Here is a 22,256-nt window from a genome sequence, read left to right as displayed (position 1 = left end):
GGGGAAAAAAAAGGCAACTCAAACTGAATTATAAATGCTGCATGATATTATTGTAAAAAATGTATTTGTCGAGGCTGTTTTTGCTAAAACAGTTTATTGCTCCAGTGTTTTCATTCTGAAACTAGAAATCAAGTGGCTTCTTTCCCATTTTGCCAGCTCCTTCCCCATTGTGATAGCTAGTTCTAATGCTAATATAAGAATTTTCTGTTATTCAACGTATAATTTTTGATGCTGGCAAGCATGACCAACTAGTTGGGCCATGAAAGCCAAGACCTTGAAAGCACAGATACACATGGACAGGGAGAAGTAGATGACTACTACATGAAACTTCCACTTTCATGTGCATTTATGCCTTAATTATCTTCACTGAATTACCACCAGAATCTGCTACTTATTGCCCAGAGTTTGTGTTTCACTGTATAGTGATAAAGGGCTCACCATTTTCCTCAGGAATGAGAAATATGTTTTCTCAGCATGTCCAAATCCTACTAGTTGAAAGGGAGGGGTTTGAATCAGAGTCATCTCTTCGATAGTGAGTAGCACTCACTAAAGCCCCAGTGTTTACCTGGGTAAATCCCTTTATATCTAAGCCATGTAGTTCTAGAAAAGCTTGCTCAGAGCAGTCCGTTGTCCATTTAAAATCTAATTCTTTAAAAAGCAAAGCAAATTCTAATTTGTGATCTGTAAAGGTATTCAGAAATACAAATTGCAGCATTTGTCTTGTAAAACACTTCAAGTAATTTCAGTTTTGGTTAATGATAACATAAGAAGGGGTGTTTTTTATGGAAGTAGCTTGATGAGTATAAGCGCAGGAGTAGGAGCCAGGCTCCTCTAATTTTGTATCAGTTTTTCCACTGGATCCTCTGTGGCCATTGGCAAGTCGCTAGAACTGTGTCATTGTTAAAGTAACGGTAATACCTACCTACCTCACAGGGATGTTGTGAGGATTAGTTTATGCCTATAAAATGCATTGAGGATCTGAGATGCTATGTAAATATTAAATATTTCAATTTTAGTTTTGTGAGGTGTAAGATTTACTGTAATGAAAACAGAAGATTTTCATAATTATAAAGCCCAGTAGAGGCAGCAGTGGTGCAGTATTCCCCAGAACTGGTCTACTGCAGACGGTAATGCTTGCTGTGGATCATCATTATTTCAATTACAGGCGATTGAAATGGTGGCTGCTTCTTAAATGAGATGAGTATTTCCCACCAGCGTGCCTCGGTTCTGGTCTACACAGTGAGAGGACAGTTGTTAGTTATTCAGGCTTTGGTGCCTCTACTTGTGACAAGTGCCACTTGTGGTAGGATTTTTGGTTGCGTTTGGGTTTTTTTACACTTCCCTGCAAGGAGCAAACACCACTCATTTCTCCTGTACCTGTTCCAGTCACTCAGTATAACCAAAGCCTAATGATAACAATTAATTTAAAGAGCCAGCCCCGCCCCCTCTGTAAATTTGCTTTTAATATGAGTAGATAGTGCCCTCTTTGCAGTACATGAGATTAATGCTTTCTAGCACTAATCGTGAAGCAAATCATGAAGTGTGATTCGCTTTAGAACCTTAAGCTCTTGGCTCTCTTACAAAACCCTTTTTTCAAGATGAGGTTTCTTGGGGCCCTAGCAACTGAGAAATAAGATATCCCTGGCTTTCCCTTCTCAGTGAATGAAAGTAGATTCTGCTTTTCCATTTCTTCCCTTTCCCTATCCTACTTTTCCTGTCCTTTTAAGCCATTCTTATAGAAGGTTTGGAAGATGCTTCCAACCTCAAGGGAAAGATACTACCCATGTGATTTTTCCAATCTATTACAGCTTGATACTTGAAATTCATAAAATCCTTTCTAATAGCATTCCCCAGCACACGTCAATCTCTCATTGAACTATTCCAGAGTTTATAATGAGGAAAAAAAAAATATTACCCTCTTCTATTTGTTCCCTTTGTGCAAAATAAGGAACCTCCATACAGTGAACATGCAGTTTTAAGGCAATAAATGCTAGTACTGCTGTTGGTCAAGCGTGTAAATATTTTAAATGCATAATTCAGTACTATGTTGAGTTTATATATTAAAACCGCAGGGATTGAAGTGCTAGTTGATTGCAAGTATTGTTTTACCTGTACAGTTGAAGATACAAAGTTGCAAGAAATATTTCACAATTTGTTGCAATAAGACTTGGGAAATGGCTGTGTTATCAGGCCTTATCACAACTGAACTTTCAATTTTGAAGTGAACTCTTTGTGTATTTTTAAGATCCATAAGCAGGAGGAGGAGGATAAAATCATTTTCCACTAAAGACTTTTATTATTTTGTTTTGGCCACGTGTGATTTGTGTGTATTCTTGTTTAATATCTTTCTAAAAGCTCACCTATGTTGAATCCCTGAAACAGCATTTATTATACCTCCTTACATCAGAAACAGAAATAGGAACATTATGAAACCTCAGGCTACACGTTGTGCTCTTTGGCTACTGTGACTGCACAGTAATTCAGTTAAAAGTCGATGGGGTAGCTGTAATTTACGTTGGTGCTTAAGGCATGAGTTTGTCCATCAGCAGAAAAATTGTGGTTAGGTGTGCAACAGGAGTATCCCACACTGGACTACAATTACAAGAAATGGCTATGAATATATAATCAAATTAATCTTCTCCCCCATCCTCCAAAAGTGTTTATGGTGACTGTTCGGGTCACTATTATCGGTAGTGTTTGTCTACCCAGAAGGAATAGTGATTTCTGGGTCTTGATTTTTTTTTTGTGTGTGTGTAGATATAATCTAAACAGTTTCTGATGGTATTCGGCACAGAAACGTTCTCCAAGCTCGTAACCTGGTCACATGTAGGTGACATCTAACAGTATATTACTTCAGGTATATCAGAAAAGTTCAGTCACAGGCAGCAGTTCTTAATGTGCTATAATATAATTACATTTGGATAAACTACAGCTATTTTCTATTGTTCCCCTCTTACTGTCATGCACTCAAGCTTTTTTTTTTTTTTTAAGAAAAAGGAAAAAACCCAATAACCAACTTCACAAATCCTGAAAGTAAAACTATGCGACAACTATGGTGGCGACAGCTTGCTATACGTCTTGGCTGTATGTATCACTAGAATTTTACTGGTTTCCGAAGTAAAATTAATGCAGTTATACATTTATATTGGCCTGGCTTAGTTCAGTGAATATTTTGGTGAAGGACAGAAATATTTGAGGTAATTTTGAGGAAATCCCTGAAAACAGCTGGTAAGATTAACAGCAGCAGTGTATCTAAGAGCCTTTCATGTCGAAAATGGAACTATTCAGCTTTACCTTAAATACGAGGTCTGGAATAAACTTGAACGGTTTGGGTACAAAGCCTTTATTCACACTTGTTTGTGTAAGTGTACACAAAACCTATCAGTTTTGCCTTCATAAAACTTAAATTTGCTTCAGTCGTGAGTGGTGGAGTTGGTGGTGTTTTTTTCCCTGCACTGATTTGCTGTGTATTACAGGCAGAAAGGTAGGAAAGCTCAACCTTCCCAGTGGAATTTCTCTGGCAGGTCAGCCGAGGAGGAGGTCGTACATGAACTGGAAGAGAGGAGGAGGAAAAGAAAGTAAAAAGTTTCCAACCTTATGTGAAGAAAAAAAATGTCAAGCTAACCTGTAAGAAGAAAAAGAAATCTGTAATACAAGTGTTGTCCTGTGCCCACATAACCCGTGTCATCCTGCCAAGAATTAGTAAAATCTGCCATTTCAACAAATTTTGAGGGGAAAAGAGAAAGTGCTATTTTGGAATTGTATGAAATGCGATACTATCTGTGTGAATTTTGTTAATTAAATAATAAAATAATCTTTATTTTGACAAATCTACATTTCCGAAGAGAACGCTGGAGTTACCCACCGTGACTGGTATATAGCTTATTACTAATTTTTCTCCCATCTATATTTGAATCACACAGAGCAACTGTTTCCACCTTAACATCTGTCAGATGTTACCAGACTTGATTTTTCTGAGCCGCTTTTGCCTTTGCAAGTTAGGGGAAGGCAGAGGTTTGGGCATGATGTACTTCCCTTACTCCTCCCCTCTCTGTCTGGCCTGCTGTTCGTGGTGGCAAAGGCGTGTCTGTCTGATTTGCTTTAACTTACTGTTCTGGGTGACGCAATTTAGGTTTGTGGCATATTCCAACGGCTTCCAGCCTCTGCTTGGTGTGTACTGAATGAATGTCATCGCTAGACTCCAACATTTTTTCAGTGGTTTAATAAGTTGTCAGGACACTTGATTTAATTGTAGAACTGCACAGATACTTCTAATGGTCTTTTGTTCATGCAAAACATAGTTGTTGTAACTTGGGGGGGAAAAAAAAAACAAACAACCCAACAAAAAAACCAAAGCCAAAACCCCACCAGCCACACTGTGGAGTCTTTAGGAAGATCACTGATGTCCTCACATGAGATCAGCACTACTTTGGGGAAGGCTTACATTCTTCTGCCACTTTAAGGAAAGACTGTTCTTCTGAAGTACTTTTTGCCTGCTTTTAGGCTGTTATGCACTTTCATGATTTCTTAACAAACTACTGTTAAAAATGTACTGTAACACGGATTTTGATAAGCGCACATGTATTTAAAACAATTCACTCAGCCTCAGGAAAGCTGGAAAAATCAGATACCTGTTTTGTATCTTGGTTAAAATGTTTGTTACCTACATCCCTTAAGATGGCCAGATAATGTCTAGATCCTGTGAGTGTAACTATTTAAGATACCAGTATAGTCTGTAAGAGGAGGACAGTGTAATTTTGCTCTAGGGACTGAGAAAATGGTGTCCTCTTATTTTTCTTAGAGGTATATATAGTCTGAATTGGAGTTTCAAAAGCAAAAACCAGTAATAAACCCCCATTTACTGTTCAGGAAAAAAAATACGTTTTCTTTCTTAATGCTAGCTTATTTCTGTTTTCTTCCTTCTCCTTGAAAAGCATGTGTGAAATAAGTGCAAAGGTATGTGTAGGAGAAACTGTAAAATCTGCTGCTGTACATAATGTTTGCTACTTGACTGCATTTTCTGTTCCACTTTAATTTTACTGGTTTTGCTAAATATATTTTATATATTTTCCTTCCTGCTTCTTGTGATGGCCGAGTGATTACATCTTGGGGGGCGGGGGGGGGAGGGGGGCGGAGGACGAAGCAAAAAGAACCACAAGAACTCTCTGGCCACAAAATTCCATCGTTTGTGTGTTAGCATGTGTCTCGGGGCATTTTTTTTTTTTTTTTGAGAGAATGGCATAAATCAGGGTTAATATGGCATAGTAAAATCAATGTACAAAATGTATAAAGGTGTAGATACTGGTAATTCTGCTTCAGGGTGGTGGGTTTTTTTTAATTACTTCTAAAATCCATTTGAAACGTCAATACCGCTAGGTGGTATTAAGTGACTAGTGGTCACTTAAGTAGAGCATTTTTCAATCTGAAGACTGTAGCTGTCTTTGTGGTCTCCAAGTTATTTCCAAGGGATCCACAAAGCCTGGCAAAAGACAAAGAAGTCATTGTGATCAGGTATCACTTGTGTTTCTAAGATTTGCATCTCCAACAGAGAAAGAGTTGGGAGTCCATAAAGTGAGGATGAAAACTTACTACTGTACTTGAATTCGGAGAGTGACTGCAAGCTTTTAAGAGGCAGACTGGTAGTCTGTCCTACCGTGTGACCCAAGTTCTCAGGCAGGTGTGATGCATCTGGCCCACAGAGCTGCCTCCCAGGGCTCTGACACACGTTTTGTCCTGCATCTGTGGGAGAACGGATCAGTATTGAAAGAAGAAATGCAGTAAGCCTCTCTTACAAAGAAGAGATGTTGCAGGTTGTTCTGCAAGCAGAGCATTTCCACTTCTGTTATTTTCCGTCTTTAGAAGCAGGATTATGTTGACCTTAACGAGAAGTAATCATTGTATGGTCGTAAAGCATCACGTGCTTGGCTGCCTTCTGAATGAACGTGCAGTTGTGGTTTGCTAGCCCTAAAAATGTCAGGATTTGGGGGGGGGGGGGATCTATTAAGTTTTTTTAGACTTAATGGCAACAGCAGAGATTCAACAACTGGAATTTAATAATTATTTTCATGAGTTAAAACTGATTATACTTTTTCATATGGCTATGGCTCGTACATTTCAGCGGAGGACTGAAATGTATAGACTTTCATTAGTAAAGAAAAAATACAATAGACTATAAAATGAAAACTCAAACACCAGAACACAAAGCTTTTTGAGTAACAAGTTGCTATTACTTTCCTAGGTAGAACTGTGTTTTTAAAATACCTGTTTCATGTTCCGTTCCTGATCAAGTCCAACGTAGAGTCCTAGCAATTATATTAGTAAAGTAACAGTGGTCTGTGTCATCAGGTTTGTCTTAGAGACAGCAGTGTCACTGCTGTGTGATGCAGGTCTGTCAGTGAAAGGATAAGGGAGATTGCTTAACTAAAGTACATTTCTGCAAAAAAAATTAGGAAACAATAAACCCTAATTATTAATAAAAGAAATTTATTGCAGGGTGCACTTTAAAAGTGTTCCCGTATTTGTGGTCCATTTGTCCTCACATCCCGGAGAAACTACATTGCAAGATATAACCTATTTTCCTTCCTACAGGGTCACTTGAGCTCCTCCTGAGCCTTCCTTCTAGAACCATCTTGTAACACAGATTCAGGCAAGGTCTTGAGCTGTCTCTTTGCTGCCAAGTGGTATCTGATATCATAATCTAAATAATGTCATCCTGTCCAGCCACCCCCCACCCCTACACAGCCATGTGCCCTTGCATGATCTCTGCAACCCTCACTTGTCACGGGGCAGGGATTGTTGCTCCAGGAAATCTAGACTTGCAGTATGTGTCTGCCCAGTCTCCTTTATCCTCTCATTATCAGCCCTGTGCAGAACATGTTTTTTTAACATAGAAATGCTTCGCAAACATGCATGAAATAGGGAAATTACTGAAGTGTCACTTGTTTGTAGAATCTAAACCAGATTTCTTACTGCACTCAGTAATACTATGCAGGTGTCAGGTAATGGTTGTTTTGCAGCAATACCAGGACAAGGGGGTGGGGGTTTTGTTTTAAATTACAGCGGTGGCTGTAATGCGAACAGTTATGAGTGTGCTCCATATAGAACAGCCTTCTAGGCTGGGATGAAGACCTTTTACGGCAACACCTTTCCAAGACAAAGAGGGTAATGCACTCAACACCAGATCCAGACTACTTGGAAGTCTTTTAAAACCAAGTGGAAATGCCCACAGTTCTCTGTTGTCGTGCAAAGCCTTGCTTCTCAAGGAGAGAGAGGCAAAAAGCACGGGGATCAGACAGAAAAATCAGCCCAACCCCACATCCTGCAGCGGCAAGAAAATTTGATTCTCTGCTGCCTACATACGCTGTGCTGCGGAAACATTTTATCCAAATTTAGTATTTCTGTCTTCCAAGGAAATAGTTCTGCTCTGCTGGTAGGTGCCCAGTGCTCAGCTGAGGATGTTCCATTTGGCCACAACAAAGTGTTGCAGCAGATGAAGATTCAGCAGGTTGTGGGTGGAATAGCAGTTTCTTACGCAACGCATCGCTGATAGGAACATGAGCTCTGAAGGGCGTGAGGAGAGCCTGCTGCTGGGTTAATTGTAAATAATCTGATGGGCAAACCATCTGTGAGTCTGTTTATAGGAGAGCCACGGAACAGTAGAAGGACAATGCTACGAAAATGCTTTTTACAAATTATCAGACTTTATAAAGAGGGATGGAAAGAGCGGTGGTGAGGAAGTTACGTGTTCTGGTGGGACAGTATGAGGGGACAAGAAGTGCCAGACAAGTGCGTTATGCCTGCAGAATGCCAGACACGGAGATGAGAAGTTTCTATGCCCAAAGGGCAAGATGCAGTGAATTAATTGAAACGGGGAAAATACTTTAAAACTTAGGATCTTTCAGAACTACCCTACAAGCAGCCCGACTTCTGCCTGAGTGCGGGGGGCAGCTTGTTCCGACGCGGTACCACTCGGTTCAGGCGGGAAGGCTGAGCGGGAGAGCCAGAGCAAGAAAAACCGGGAGGCTGGGCGCGGCGGGGGTGCCGCTAGACTGGCAATGAAGTGGCTTTTTGACGACTTGGGATGGAACCTGAGACACATCCGTGACTTCGCGGTCCAACCTGACCGGCCGCCTGAGGCGAAGCACGGCCCGCGCGGGAGCGCTGCGCGCCGGGGGCCTGCGGGGGGCGGGCCGGGGGCAGCTCACGGCGGTGGCTCCGCTACGGCTCCTGAGGCTTTAGGAAGCCCCTGTTTCAGTCGGAAACCCCCCTGCGGACGGCTTTAAAGCCACCCGAGCCACCGCGGTCGGAAAGGCACTGCGAAAAGGCGGCTTTCCCGCCGGCTGCCGGCCGAGCAGCGCTCCGGCAGCCCCCTCAGGCGGCGGCGCTCCGGGCCCGCCTCGGACGGCACGTGCCGGCAGGCGGCCACCCGCCGGTGTGTCAGCGCCCGCGGGGCGCGGGGTGAGGGCGGCAGCGGGGGCAGGCGGGGGCGCTCCCCGGGCCGCCGCCGCAGCAGGCGCACGGCAGCGCCCCGGCCCGGGCGCCCTGTCAGAGACGGGGGGAGGGGGGTGCAGGGCCCCGCCCCGCCCCGCCCGCCGCCAGTGCCCAGCAGGGGGCGCGCGGCGCTGGGGCGGGGCGGGAGAGGCCCGCGTGCGCGGAGGGCTCTGGCGGCCGGTGAGTGGAGTGAGGAGGCGGGCGCGGGGCTCGGGGAGTGGCGCGGCCGGGGGGGCCGCGTGTCCGTCCGCCCGCCTTGCCGCCCGCGGCGGGGCCCGGCGCTCCGCTGTCCGTGAGCGCCGCCGCTGGGGCCTGCTCTATGTGTGTCTCCCCCCGCCCCCCCCCCCCCCCCCCCCCCCCCCCAGGTCTTCCGCAGCGGAGGGGCCGCGCGAGTGGCGTTTGCGGCCCGGCGGCCCCTCACAGCGGGGCGGCCTTTAGCGGCCGGGCCCAGGGGAGGCGCAGGGGGGCCGCGGCTCGGCTCCCGCGGCGGGTCCCGGCTCGGAGGGGGCAGCTGGGGCGGGGGGGGCGCTGCCACGGGGCGGGTGGCGGCCGAGGGGAGGGCAGGCGGGCCCCTGCAGGGTAGCCCCTGGCAGCGGGGTGCGGGGCCTGCAGCGGTGGGGCGGGAGCCGGAGGGAACGGGCTTCCTCCAGAGACCCCCCAGCGTTTCACGGTGTCCCGACTGTGCTTACTGGGAAGGGTGAGGATTGCGCTGGAATGCACCGCGCTCTCCCGCCTCCCGGCAGCCACCTGCCCTCCAGACGTATTGAATCCAGCGCAGTTTCTGTGTATTTAGTCATCCCCCGGGTGTTTCTCTTCTATTAATTTTTCCGTGTCACTTTGAAGCACGATGAAGTTTCATCACTGACAGGGATTCTGTAGCTCGGTGAGGCCCTGTGTCAAGAACCAGCTCCTTTTGGTTATTTGGTTTTTTTTAACAGGGCTCTTGCAGCCCACACGTGTTGCATTCTAGTTCTTGCCTTGGAAAGCAGCAGTGGATCTCAGCCCATGGTGTTTGTGCCGCTCATGGTCACAGGCTCTGTCATACCCCTTCTCAGTTACGTCCTCCTCATAGTCATTCCACAGCAAAAGCTGTTCTGGTCTTTGGATGTCTCACCACCCTTCTTGAAACTTTTCTGGTTTCAGTATTTTATCTGCTTTTTGTTGAGATGAAGGGACCAGAACTGCTGGCTAGTTTTGTTCTGTATGTGCTGGTGTCTTGGAGCTCTTGGCAGATCCTTTTAAATTTCTTGTAAATTCTACTTAATCATGTTCTCATCAGATGCTGTTCCCATTCAGGCAGGAGACTTCAGGATTATGATGTGATTCTCCAAAAATATCATACCAGTGTTTGGTGGCAGCCAGAATCAAATGTTAGAATTTTTTAGGAAAATAAATAGACTGTAACAGAAAACATCATCAAATAACAGCATAAATGTGTGGTCATGTGTATCTTAGATATTGTGTAGAGTTCTGGTCCCCTCATCTCAAAAAAAAACCCAACCAACTATTAAAAGTGTTTAACAAGGATGAGCAAATGTATGGAAAGACTTTTGTCAACCAGTCAATGGAGTGGATTAAACCCTTCAGGCTAGGAAAGAGCCAGCTTGCAGAGTGAGGGAAAGGGGGTGACATACAGGTGTCTGTGAAATGACATGTGGAATGGTGTGGAGAGTGTGTAAGTGCTCAGCCATTTGCTTTCTCTTCCAATGCACAAAGTATTTACATCACGTGAAGCTAGGTAGCCATGGTTCACAGCTAGAAGAGGTAATTATTCATCAAATAAAACTTATTACCAGCTGACATTATAGATTAAAAAACATTATGTCAATTTAAGGGGTACTGGACAAGTGTCTCTAAGAGAACTGCATTCACAGAATAAATCACTTCAGGTGCAGAAACAGCTGCCTTAGGGGACAACGGTTAAAGTCTGGGAGAGTACAGAGCGGGGAGGTATCACATGCACTTGCCTTATCTCGATCCTTCTGAGACAGCTGCGTTTGGCTGCCTTCAGGATAGAAGAATGACCAGTATCAACCCCTGATCTGAACTAGTACCATTTGCCAGGGACATTAACAAGATGTCCTCCAGACTTAATCCTGAAATGGAGCTGTTCTCTGATCTATGGTGGGTGAGCTGCTCCTGGTCTGCAAATCCTGCCTTGACTCTCTTTCCCTACTGCACAAAAGCATTAGTACTTCAGGAAACTGTTCCAGGTTTCTGTGCAAGTTTGTCAGTTCTGCTTTTCTGATGTCCGCTGGCTTGGCCATCCTGTTCAGAGGCTGTTCTGTTTCATGGCACCTAGGCCCCAAAACTGTGAGTCGTGGAGCATTTCTCGGTTGACTGCAGAGGAACAAGCTGGCTGCATGTGTTTGAGGGAGACCTCTCAAATGTTTGACAAGTTTTGATTTGTATTCGAAGTCTCTACAAACCAGATGTAGCTATGGCCTAGCATAGGACACATGACCAGCCTTGTAGTAGTTTTCTGGTCCCTCTGATGGGGACTCGTTTACCTCCAAGCAGGTGGTTGCAGCCCCTTTCAGGTGATTTTTATTATGGTTGCACACCATTGTCCAGCTTTTCTCGGTATGTGTCACAAACACCATAGACGATGAGCTATTTGCTCAAATACTGACTTGGGTGGCTTGGGGAAAATGTAACTATTTAACTCTGGTTTATGCTATCTGTCTTTAGATCCAAGTTACTCTAGAATAAAATCTTTACTGAAGTTGCAGGTGTGCTTTTTATATTCTTCGTAAAAGATCTAAGGGGCTAACTCCATCCTCTTCCTGCCCCCTCCCAGCGATGAACCGGGTGGCTTTCCAGTTGTGTTCCTATTCCTTGGCCCTCTCAGTAGTCTCTCCCCGGACCCCAGCTGACCTGGTGACTGCAGGTTTCCAAACTTCACTGGATAGTGGGACACACTTGGGCATAGAAGCCACCCTCTTATCTCAAAGAGGGGCTTCCAGGTGATCATAATGATGGGTGGACCAAATGTACAGGGGACTAAAGACTAGGAATTTTTGAGTGAGTTAATTTTTCCATAGAATTCCTTCTAACTTTTTTATTCTTTTCCCTCTGCTTTAGAATTTGTCTATGTAAAGGTAGAGTTTTCAAACATGACATCTGGAAACTAATGTTAAATAGGTACAGTATTGTGAAGACAGGGCCTTGGAGTCTCCTGTACTACTATTTTCACTTGGTATTACCACTTTTTCTTTTTTTTTCCTTCTTCTTTGAAGAGCTTTCACTCTGTATGGATGACATTTACCTGAACAGCTCATCAACTAATAAGAGAGAGGTAACGCTGTGCAGAGGGGAAGGGACTAAGGAGTCTGCAGGCACCTCCACCCCTTCATGCCACCTGCTGCACCATGGGAGCCATACGCCATGTAGTGTAGTTGTTAGTCACCTCGCTTTTCCCATTTTATGGGCAGATGAGGCTTTCCAGAGGCCAGTAGCATTCAAATTTGCCATTCTGCCCTACGAACACAACTGCGCTTGTCCATGTTCCACTCTGTCTGTGGGAGCTTTTTTCCTGCTTTCCTTTAAATGACCTCTGACTTTACCATGACTCTTTATTTTTCCAAACTGCATGCAGTGTTCTTGAGGTGCTCTTGGAGATGTGCTTTCTTTATCTTTTTGCTTTTTAATTAGGTGCACATGCAACACTTAAGCTAAGAATTAATAGTAAAGAAGATTTACCACCTTGCTGGTTTTAAACCTTGTATTCCTATTAATACAAGGGTTTAATGCAGGTAACATGGCTGTATCAGCACTGTACATGTTACAACCACTCTGAACCCCAGGGAATTCCTAAAATGCAACCCTGTCCCCACATTGTGGCTCTTGTAGAGAGTCCGTGAGGCCAGAGCGCAGGCTGCTCTAGGAGGGACCCAGGGCCTGGGGCAAGCACAGATGGGCCGGCGGGAGCCTCAGGGCTCAGATGGGCCTTGGGCCTTTAAATAGAGTTTAAAGGTTCCCTAAGGGCCAGAGGCACTGTGGGTTTCTCTGCTTCCTCCCATCCTCCCCCAAAACTTTTAGGGTTGTTCCTAGACTTGAGAGCAGTGAACTTTCTGAGAGGGGTATGGAGGGGCTTTCGAACAGTAGAACTTTCTCCCTTGAAGCCAAAGGAATTTACCAATCTCATTCACATAAACTCACTTTAATAGTTTTCTGATGTAGTTCTTGAGTATGGAAATGCCTTCATGCTAATGACCTGTCAGTGTATATAGACAATATATGTATGTTCAGAAAAATATAATTTCTACCATATGTTCTGAGTTACCTTTCCTTGCAACCTCACAGTTAATTACTGCTTGGTTCCTAAGGCTTTAATTTACAAACTGAAAGGAAGACTATCAAAAAAATCAACTAAGAAATATTTATAGAAAAAAGATGTCTATGGCTGTATGCCTTTTTATCTACTGAAACAATGGGTAATGCTTCATCAGCAATTTTATCTGTGAGGGTTTCATTTAATGGGTATGGATTTAGTCCTTGCAGATGCCTATATAGGCTAGCTGAACATAAAATTTAATTTCTGACTTAATAACTGCAAGTTTGCATCTGTTTCAGTTTCTTAGTGTCGAAACATAGATATGTCCTTGCCTAGGGGATAATAGCAAACCGGATTATTATATGTATGATGCACTAAAGAAAAAAGAAAGTCGTGAGATGAGGAGTGGTTTTAAACTTCTAACATCTGTCCTAATGGAAAAAAGTTCTTGTGTAGGGCCTAAATGGATTATAGCGTTGCATAGTTAGAGCATTGTTGCTAGAAACTATATTATCCGTGTGAACTTGCAGTCATATAGGAAGTATTTTAAATAATAATATAAGTAATTTTAAAGCATTTATGTTTTATTCAACAGAAAACTAGGGACAAAATTAGCCATTTTGGCTTTACTAGGTAACTTGACTTCCGAATTCTCCTCTTGCGTAAGGCGCAGGTGGGTCTGCAGGCTCTGAATGATTCCCTGTTTGGCCAGCCTGGCCCGAGAAGCCAGCAAGTCAATAAACGATACTCTAGGAAAGCCAAGTGCTTTATTCTCATCACATGTAGGTGTGTACCGTGTCAGTGGAACGGCAGAGTAATTATTCTAGTCAATACTGACGAGTTATGTCACAGTGGCAGGTTAATGGTACCATTTTTCCGGCAAGCAGGGAGCAGCTTTGTTTTAAGTAATGCCTTGAAAGCTCTGCTAGGGTGAGTAGCACGGAGGGAAGGGTGGAGGAGGAGACTGCGAATTCTGGAGTTGTCATTGTAATGCAGGCAATGGGGAGAAGAAAAACCATGAGCCAGCTATACTAGAAATGATATTTACTGTTGAAGTTGCCCATGGTTCAGACGGCCCACGGTTTTCTCAGTGACTTCTGTGCAAAGGCAGCTGTATGCCCCTTTCCGAGTTCCGTTACAGTAGTTGCTCGTGTGCCAGTTCTTAGATCAGAGGCAGAGAAAATTAGTTTCTTGAAAGAAGAATCTTTCCCAGTTTTCTCCAGTACTTTTCACGTACTGGGTTCCCGTTTTCGTCACCTTCATCATACGAGGTGGCACTGTCCCTTCTGGGAAGGACACAACCGGTTCAGGTGCAGCTCAGCTGCCTGGGCTCAGCAGGGTGAAGGGATGCTGTGCGGCGGCACCCGCTTCCAGCTTTCTGAAAATGGCTGCACTTTGCCGTTACTATGTCTTTCTGGTACAAGTTACGTGCGTGCTGCTGTGCACAAAATACACAAATTTTAATTTGAGTAGTGTTGTTTTAGAAAAACATCTTCTCAAGCTTCTTGTTGGCTTTTGTTTGTAGGAGGTTTCTGGCATTCAGAGGAGTCTTTTTTTTTTTTTTTTTTTTTTTTTTTAATGGCGTGGAAGTTAAAGCCAGGTGACGCTGATCCTGGAATGCTAGTTTACTTCATTTTGAGTCAGAAATGTCTGACTTTTGAACATGGGAAGGAATGACCAGCAGCTATCCTTATGTCTAGGAGGGAAAGGAATAATTTCTATAGGATTTGCCAAATCCACTAAAGGGTGGTTTTCTTCTGCAGGCTAATACCTAAAAGGTGTACGGATTCAGGAAATCCAAGAACTGCAATGACAACTTCCCTCTATGAATACAAGCCAAATCTGTGTTGTATAGAAAGGGAGCAGTGTTGCTGCTGTTCCTGAATTCTCTCTGGAGGCATGTTACTCCTGATCAGCCTCTCACTGGTTTAAGAGCTCCTAAGTAGAGGGAATATGTTTTCTCATGTTAGGCAGTTTTCCTAGTTAGCTGTTAGCCTGAGTCTGCATTGTCAGTGGAAGTTGTTTGATTTGGGAGACTATGCCATTATTAAAAGTGTTCACCATTGGAAAGGGTTAATTTGATTAATTTTTTTTCCTCTGGTTGAAGTCTAGAAAAATGGATGATGATGATGATGACATTCCCCAGCTTTCATCCCATACGTTGGCTGCCCTCCAGGAGTTCTGTTTGGAACAGCAGCAGAGAGAGGGCATGAAGACCTCCCAAGGGTTTAATCAATATTCCATTGGCTCGATAGAAGAAGACTGGGTAAGAAACTATAAACTTCAGTGAATGAAGCACAGTTAGAGGAGTAGCCTTTACCAAGTTTCTTTTGTGGATGGATAATGAAATGAAATGAAATGAAAAAGGGGAACGCTCAAGATGTTCTTAGAGTAGCAAAATTAATGGACAGTATTACGGTGGATATTTGCCTAAATCTGGGCACAGTTGTCTGTTCTGCATATGCGTGGGGGGTACAAACTGAAACTGCATGGAGAGGGAATAAAGCTGCCAACAGAAGCATGCATCCCTTCTGGAAATTTTAACTCCAGCCTGGCATGTGAAGGTAGTAAAGATTCTTCCCCCAGTTTTAGACAAACACAGTGTAACAAGACCAAGTGATCTTTCTTTTCACATCATATTTCTTTCTGTGTTTTATTTCTTTGGTTTTGTGGATGGCTGCTTTGCTGCTTTTTTTTCATTCTGACTGATTTTTTGATTTATCTCTGGACTGATGTGCGGGGGGGGGGGTTTACTCTTCCTTTTTCTGATGTCTTCTCATTCAGTATTTTTATCCTTTATATATATCTATATATATCTATATCTATCTATCTATATATATATATATATATAAGGATATATATATATCCTTCTATACTGTCACTTTTCAAAGTTCCTTTTTCCTTTTCCACTAAAGTAACTCAGTTTAAGAGCACACAGATATTGAGTATCTGCACACTGGGTTTGAACTAACAAGTGTCTGATTTTGCATTACTTGGTTTTCCTGATACTGCAGTACATGCTTTGGAAACACACAGTGTAAGATCCCTGCTGCATGTCACTGGATTACAGAAGTAAAAAGACTGTCAGGAAAATAGGCACCTTTCCAGCTTCAGTGTGTGAACTGAGAAGTTGCTATAAATTTTGGTTTTCTTCAAATATGACTCACCACACCTAACTGTACATAGCACAGTCAGAAAGGTTGATGTTGTTTGTCATTGCATGTTATCTTTCTCAGCAACTGAGCCAGTTTTGGTACAGCGATGAAACTGCATCTTGCCTGGCTAATGAAGTGGTTGTGGCAGCTGGAAAAGGTGGCAGGTAGGTTTTAATAATTACATTGTAGATTTAACATGTCTTTTCTGTAAATGTTTCATTTCTACTATGTAGACAGAGCATGCAGTTTAATTCATTACTCGTAGTTCATCTTTGTTCAGCTGGGATACTGCAGAAATGCTTTGCTGCTGTGTAGTTAATAGTAGTTCATCAATAGTAGATCTTACCATTTAGCATTTCACTGAATGTTGTAGGCTCTGTCTTGTAAAAGTTTGCTGAGTCTTTTTATTTTTGAGTAATACAAAGAGCTGCAGAGCTTATTAATGACTTGCAATTCTTTCCTCTCCTTTCATACAAAGTTTCTGCAGAACAGATGGAAAAACTTGGGTTTCGTCCTATTTCTGTAAGGAGTCGTTTTTAATTTCAAGTTTTCAAGTACATTTCCTGGCTGTTCTGAAACAAGATTTTTCTCTGTAGTTAAGCTTCAGGTCTTTGTGCAGCATGGAGGTTGAATAGGTTAATGGCTTTAATACTTAAAACTCTGTTATTAAATGATTATTTGTTAGAATGGAGGAATAACAGTTTACATTTTTGGGACTAATGTTTAAAATGTTTTGCCAAAGCAGTCCTGAGGGCTGCTGTAGGGTTTTTATTGTTGTTGTTTGCCTTTTAAATTAATATTCTAAGTTACTGTCTCTTTTTCAGGATAGCATGCATTAGTGCACCAAGTGTGTACCAGAAACTGAAAGAACAGGACGGTAAAGATTTCTCGGTGTGTATACTGGAGTATGACAGAAGGTTTTCTGTATATGGAGAAGAATTTATCTTCTATGATTACAACCACCCCTTGAACTTACCTGAAAATCTCCTGCCACACAGTTTTGACATTGTAATAGCAGATCCACCTTATCTATCTGAGGAATGTCTTCAAAAAACATCAGAGACCATCAAATACTTAACAAAAGGAAAGATTCTGCTTTGTACAGGTATAATTGATAAAATACTAGGCCACCATTAAGCATCTTTTTCTCTCTCTCAAAAGACAAACTTACTCAAGTGAGAAAAATACAAACTCAATAGTACTACTTTATCATTAATTCAAGGAGGAGTATGTATCCTAAGCTTTTTACTGGAATACTTTAGTTCAACATTTATTTTAAACTGAAGGCATGTGTTTTTTAATAGTTGAGGTCAGTACTTTCTTCATGTGGCATTATGAGTTTTACTAAATTTTTTAAGAATTGTAAGATCCTCCTGCAAAGTTCCAGAAGTGCTTTTTCTTGTAAAAGGGCCACTCTGTAATTGCAATGATTGAATGAAATCTGGGTATGACAAATCTAGGTGCAATTTATTGTTAAAGTCTTATTGAATAACCTTACGAATTTGTGATTTTTTTAAACACGTCAGTAGCTGCAGGACTTCAGCTGCCATATACAACTTAGCATCTAAGGTGCACTAAGTAGAAATAATGACAAATAGGTTGGAATTGCCTCTGCTGAGTAAAGTGGGATTATTTCAGCTAAGTCTTGATGAAAATAAAAAGTCAACCTTTTTTTTCCCCCCACATTACCTGTCCTTACTGGTAAACACAGAAATTGTCATTTGCATGAATATATGAGGGGATTCTGCCACTATGATTCAAGTAAAGAGATCTTAGGCAGTGAAATACAGCTGGAGGAATTAAAAACCAGTGATCAGAGCAGTGAAACTAGATAACTTGCCAACTGTACTTGCAGGTCCTTCTTTATGGAGATACACTTGTTGGTTTAAGAAGTGATGAGTTCTGCCATAGTCAGGGTGTTTCTTGAACTGTGATCTTATTACAAGACATCTGAAGACATCCAGGAAAGTTTTGCAAAAAAAACAAGGACAAAACCCCTCTACACAATTTGAGGGAAGTTAACCAAGCAGGCAAAAAAAAGAAAAAATAACGCGTGGCCATAGAAAGCCTGCTTCTTTGTTTAATTGGACATGGCAGTCATGCATAAGGATGGTTCTAAGATTTTTTTCTTCCCTAAAATGGATGGGTTGTCCTTCAGTTTAAGAAGTTTGAGAAATACTGCGCAAGGAAGTGATTTCTCAAGTGTCTAGTTGTAAATACCACACTGCAGTTCATCTGAGTGGAAGAGTATATGTAATCTGTTTGCATTTCCCATGGCTCCCTACCATGTAATTTCTTTGGCATGTAGCAAGAAGATTGAGTTCAAGTTTCTGTTTTCTATAAAAGGGGCACTGATCTTACCCTCTGCTGCTTGCTATGAAAGTTCTCAGACACTGATTCCTTGGGGCATCTTCTGTTCTTTTAGATGTATTTTGAATTTGCCATTAGATTCAGGTGTTAAATGTTTAGCTGATAGTGTAGCTGCTTTAAGCCTTGCTTCCTTAAAAAAAGTAGGCTCTATCTATATGCATTTGGGAGGAGCTATTAAAAAAGCCCAAACATTCTGTTGTTTTTCTCATTGAATACTAATTATTTTTGCTGCAGGTGCAATCATGGAGGAACAGGCAGCCAAATATCTTGGTGTGAAGATATGCAAGTTTATTCCAGAACACTCGCGAAATTTAGCCAATGAATTTCGATGTTACGTGAACTATGCATCTGGATTGGACTGATTCTCCTAAAATCTACAACTTTTTCAGATTAGTGACTCCACATTTCTCAATGCTGAAATATTCAGCTCCAAGTACTGTTTTCTGGGCTAGCTTTAATCAACACAGTGTGATAGCCTCTCTCTTTTAAATGTGTAAGCAAGCATGTGCAGTTACTTTGTTTTGAATCTTACCTGTTAGGTAAATGGGGACCAAACAGTGCAGGTGCTGGATAATGAGAACTTCTCTGTTAAAGAGTTTTATTCTAACTGCCCGTTTTTACTGTCCAAGGACTCTTCAGTGACCTCTGAAGTGATTTTAGCTGGCTGACTTATAACAACACATAGGTGCTTGCCTCACAGACATCAGAATTGTCATTGCATCAGAACTGATGACTAGGTAGCTAGTGGATGGTTGAAAGAGCATGAATAGTGGTCTCCTTTCAATCTTGAGAGATGCCTCTCAGTGAAGGGATTGAGAGATGTTTATTCTGAACGTGTCACATGTTTTCAGATTCATTATCCAGCAGGCTGATGTTTTTATAAAGAATAACTAGAAGAGAAAATAGCTCTCCTTCTAGGGAGGCCTCTCCATTTGTTTTTAATAATAATCAGAAGTACCTACCAGTTGCCAAGTAAGGTAAGACATACTATCCACTGTTGTTGCCAGACTGACTTTTTAAAAACTTGTGGTTATTATTTCACCTTTTCTCTAAAGCCTTGTCACAAACCCAGACTTTCTTTTTGTAAAAGATAAGTTCTATTTTGTCATCACCACCAAGTACACTTGTGCATGTATGTGTGCTGGACTAGAGAAAATGTAAGTCGTTAAATGTCTCTGCAGAAGTACAGTGCATTTATTTTGCGATGTTTATGTGTTAGCACAACAGAGAGTCATGAGCTTTTAAAAGACATGACTAGGCTGTTCTGTTTACTAGTTAAGTGAATCTCCAGGGCTGTTATAAACCTGATGTCTCCTTCAAAAAAAGCACAGTAAGGATTTCCCCATTAGAGAGGGCTTTACTTTCATTAAGAATCCTATACATTAGTCAGGCAAATGCAACACATCAGCTGGGCCTTGCATTAGTGCTTCAGACTGTTCATCGATTCTCACTTTGAGTTACTCTTGCTGTTAGTTATGAGATGCTTCTGTAGAAACGTGACCCACACGTTAGTCACTTAAATCTTGACTCATAATGAATCTGGTTAAATATAGTGCCTGCTTTTTAGCAGATTTCAGTATCAAGCTAAAGGTGATTTACAGGTATGTCAAGTTTGTAGTTACGAGAACAGTCCTTTTTTTTTTTTTCTATTGCCCAGTTTTATCTTTGCCTCCTGTCCCACAGACAGCAGTAGAGCACTAGAACAGAAGTGTCTTAGAAATCCTTGAATTTTACAAGGCCACTGAGGTATAACATAAGGTATTGATCAACTCCCACTGTTTTTAATAGACAAATGTTAAATTTTAGACACCAGGTTTGGGCAGTATTTTAATCAATTTCAATCAAAATAGGTGATAGATTAGAAAAACTTTGATTTGGAGTAGTAGAGATTTTTGGTAACTGATGATAATTTTGAAAGCCAGTTTTGACTAACCTTTTGTCTACTATTACTAATGTATTTTTGGGTAAAAGCTGGTTCATAAATTCCAAGGCGCTCCACAGTTTTGTCAGCTATAAATATACTATACAAAACCTAAGTACTTGTCTTTTGTATGCTGTATTTATATATTGGGATTGTGTAAAAAGCTACCAGAAATGCTGCATCTACAAAACGAAGCACCTAAAATGAAGTATTAAGCAATTTGTTTTGCAATGGGGATAAACCTAATTAAGCTTGTGAGACAAGAGTTTTAATACTTGTGAGAGATAATACTCATGTTTCTATGCATTTTTGCTCTTTGGATGCATATTTTCCCATCTGGTGGAGTGAATAAATGAGCAGGAATAACATAGATGGAATATAATCCTCCTTCAGTGCTCAGAGAATCACGCTTCTTGAGCTGGACACAACAGTGGTTCATAAATATCCACCCAAGCCAGTGTTGCTCTCTTCCCCATTTTTCAAGAAATTAACTTCCTAAGGCTTTTCCCTCCTCACATTTTGTATCTGCTGCTTCCTCCCCTCTCTCCTCCCATATAGTGTTCCTGAGTTCCACGATGCCATTTTTCTTTCTTTCACGCATCTTGGTTTCTGTCAGACTGGTAACAGGTATTGTTAAAATGAGAGAAGTGCAGCAGATGAAGAGCTTGCAGGGACAACAGCGACCAGGCTCTTCTGACAGTCTCTGTGAGCCCATGGCCGATACAGTTTTGCCTTTCAAGCCAGAAGCCATCCTTGCTGCTGAGCCCCATAAAGCCAGAATCTCCCCCCAAAGTGACTGTCCACAGGTGGCATACAGCTGGGTTTAGCTGTTTTCCAGGAGGCTACACCATTACCTTTATGTGGCCAGTTTCAACTTAAAGCAGACCAGAAAGTTAAATGCATAGGTGTTGGCACAAATCTATATGTCACAGTTGTAAACTGGTTTATGTTTACTACCTCAGTGTCTTGCACACCAAGCAGATGGAGACAATGAAGTAACTCCTCAAACTATGCAGAAGCTTCAAGTGGGACAGGTACAAATGCCAGAAGGTATGATACTCTTCCCCTGCCACCCACCTAAATTAGAACATGCTGTTCTAATACAAGCATCACCTATGTTGCTGCTTTGCTATTTCCTTCAGTTTGCTTCATTTTAGTAAACATGTGTTGTTGGGCTCTCTGTATCAGAATTAAAAGACGACTTTGCTAACTTCATCACAGACCTTGCTTAAAAAATGAAAGTACACCGTTCAGTTGTACCAAGAAATTCAGTTCACCAAGAAAATAACTGCTACTTCTCACATGTAGGTCAGATGGCTTTGAAAGGCAGCACTGTGAAGGTCCACAATTATGAAAATGAGGGTACATGTGAATCTGTGCAGATGCAACAGAGCAGCACGTTGTCCACCAGCTTCCCTCTTAAAAGGCTGGTGAGCGCAGGCAGCTGCCCAAGCAGAGCCTCACTAGATGCATTCACAGCCTTCATCAACGGTAGGAGGTAAACTATTTTTGTTGTGCTTGTTTCCAAGGAAGTAGCTGTGTTTCTGAGAAGGCTGCAAATGACAGAAACTGGTAGTGTATTTGTACTTTGTGGCACTGCAGTAACTTCAAGAAATACTAGGTGATAGCAAAGTCTCTTCTGTAATAGGATTATGAAGAAACCTTGTTTCAAGTAGTGATTGGCTTGCTTTACTGTGGATGTCTCATGGATGGACTTTCTATTGGAACAGACTGTAGTGAAGCATTACCACCAGGCTGCTTTTCCAGTGGCATTTACGACTGCAGAGTCATATGTGCTACAGACTCTTGGCTGCTGTATGCAATGCCCTGCTGCTGGTACGAGTGTGACACTTGACAGAAAACCTGGGATCTGTGCACAGGCTGATGGCTGTAGTTGGAAGAGACTATACTGCAGCTGCCTGCACCTTACTCCAGATGACAAATGAAACGTTTCTAGAAATCCTGTTGCATGGCGTCCGAGGTGCTGCTTCCATTAAGATCTAATCTGCACTTCCTGTTAAAAATGGTGTTGCTCTCGCAGAAC

The 22,256-nt window shown here is 42.2% G+C and overlaps 1 protein-coding gene across 2 annotated transcripts; it reads left to right on the top strand.

The window, feature by feature from the left end:
• Nucleotides 1-8,618: 8,618 nt before the first annotated feature.
• Nucleotides 8,619-21,427, top strand: EEF1AKMT1 (EEF1A lysine methyltransferase 1). 2 transcript variants are annotated; one of them, XM_037377222.1, is made up of 5 exons: nt 8,619-8,670; nt 14,879-15,032; nt 16,003-16,085; nt 16,746-17,026; nt 18,526-21,427. In XM_037377222.1, the coding sequence occupies exons 2-5, from the start codon at nt 14,883-14,885 to the stop codon at nt 18,651-18,653; spliced, it is 642 nt and encodes a 213-aa protein (XP_037233119.1). In that variant the 5' UTR covers nt 8,619-8,670; nt 14,879-14,882; the 3' UTR covers nt 18,654-21,427. The 2 variants fall into 2 exon arrangements, with proteins under 2 accessions (XP_037233119.1, XP_037233118.1); XM_037377221.1 differs by having other exon boundaries at nt 8,628-8,670; nt 14,874-15,032.
• Nucleotides 21,428-22,256: the final 829 nt, after the last annotated feature.

Source organism: Falco rusticolus, chromosome 2 (genome assembly GCF_015220075.1).
Source record: "Falco rusticolus isolate bFalRus1 chromosome 2, bFalRus1.pri, whole genome shotgun sequence".
Lineage (NCBI taxonomy): Eukaryota > Metazoa > Chordata > Aves > Falconiformes > Falconidae > Falco > Falco rusticolus.
The sequence above is the reverse complement of the archived record's forward strand: the minus strand, read 5'-3'. Positions and strand labels throughout refer to the sequence as shown.

What these genes read in the sequence shown, in the direction of transcription:
- EEF1AKMT1 (XM_037377222.1), top strand. Translation starts at nt 14,883, where the DNA reads ATGGATGATGATGATGATGACATTCCCCAGCTTTCATCCCATACGTTG. An exon ending in GCAGCTGGAAAAGGTGGCAG is followed by an intron (nt 16,086 to 16,745) that starts GTAGGTTTTAAT and finishes TCTCTTTTTCAG; the next exon opens with GATAGCATGCATTAGTGCAC. An exon ending in AAAGATTCTGCTTTGTACAG is followed by an intron (nt 17,027 to 18,525) that starts GTATAATTGATA and finishes TTTTTGCTGCAG; the next exon opens with GTGCAATCATGGAGGAACAG.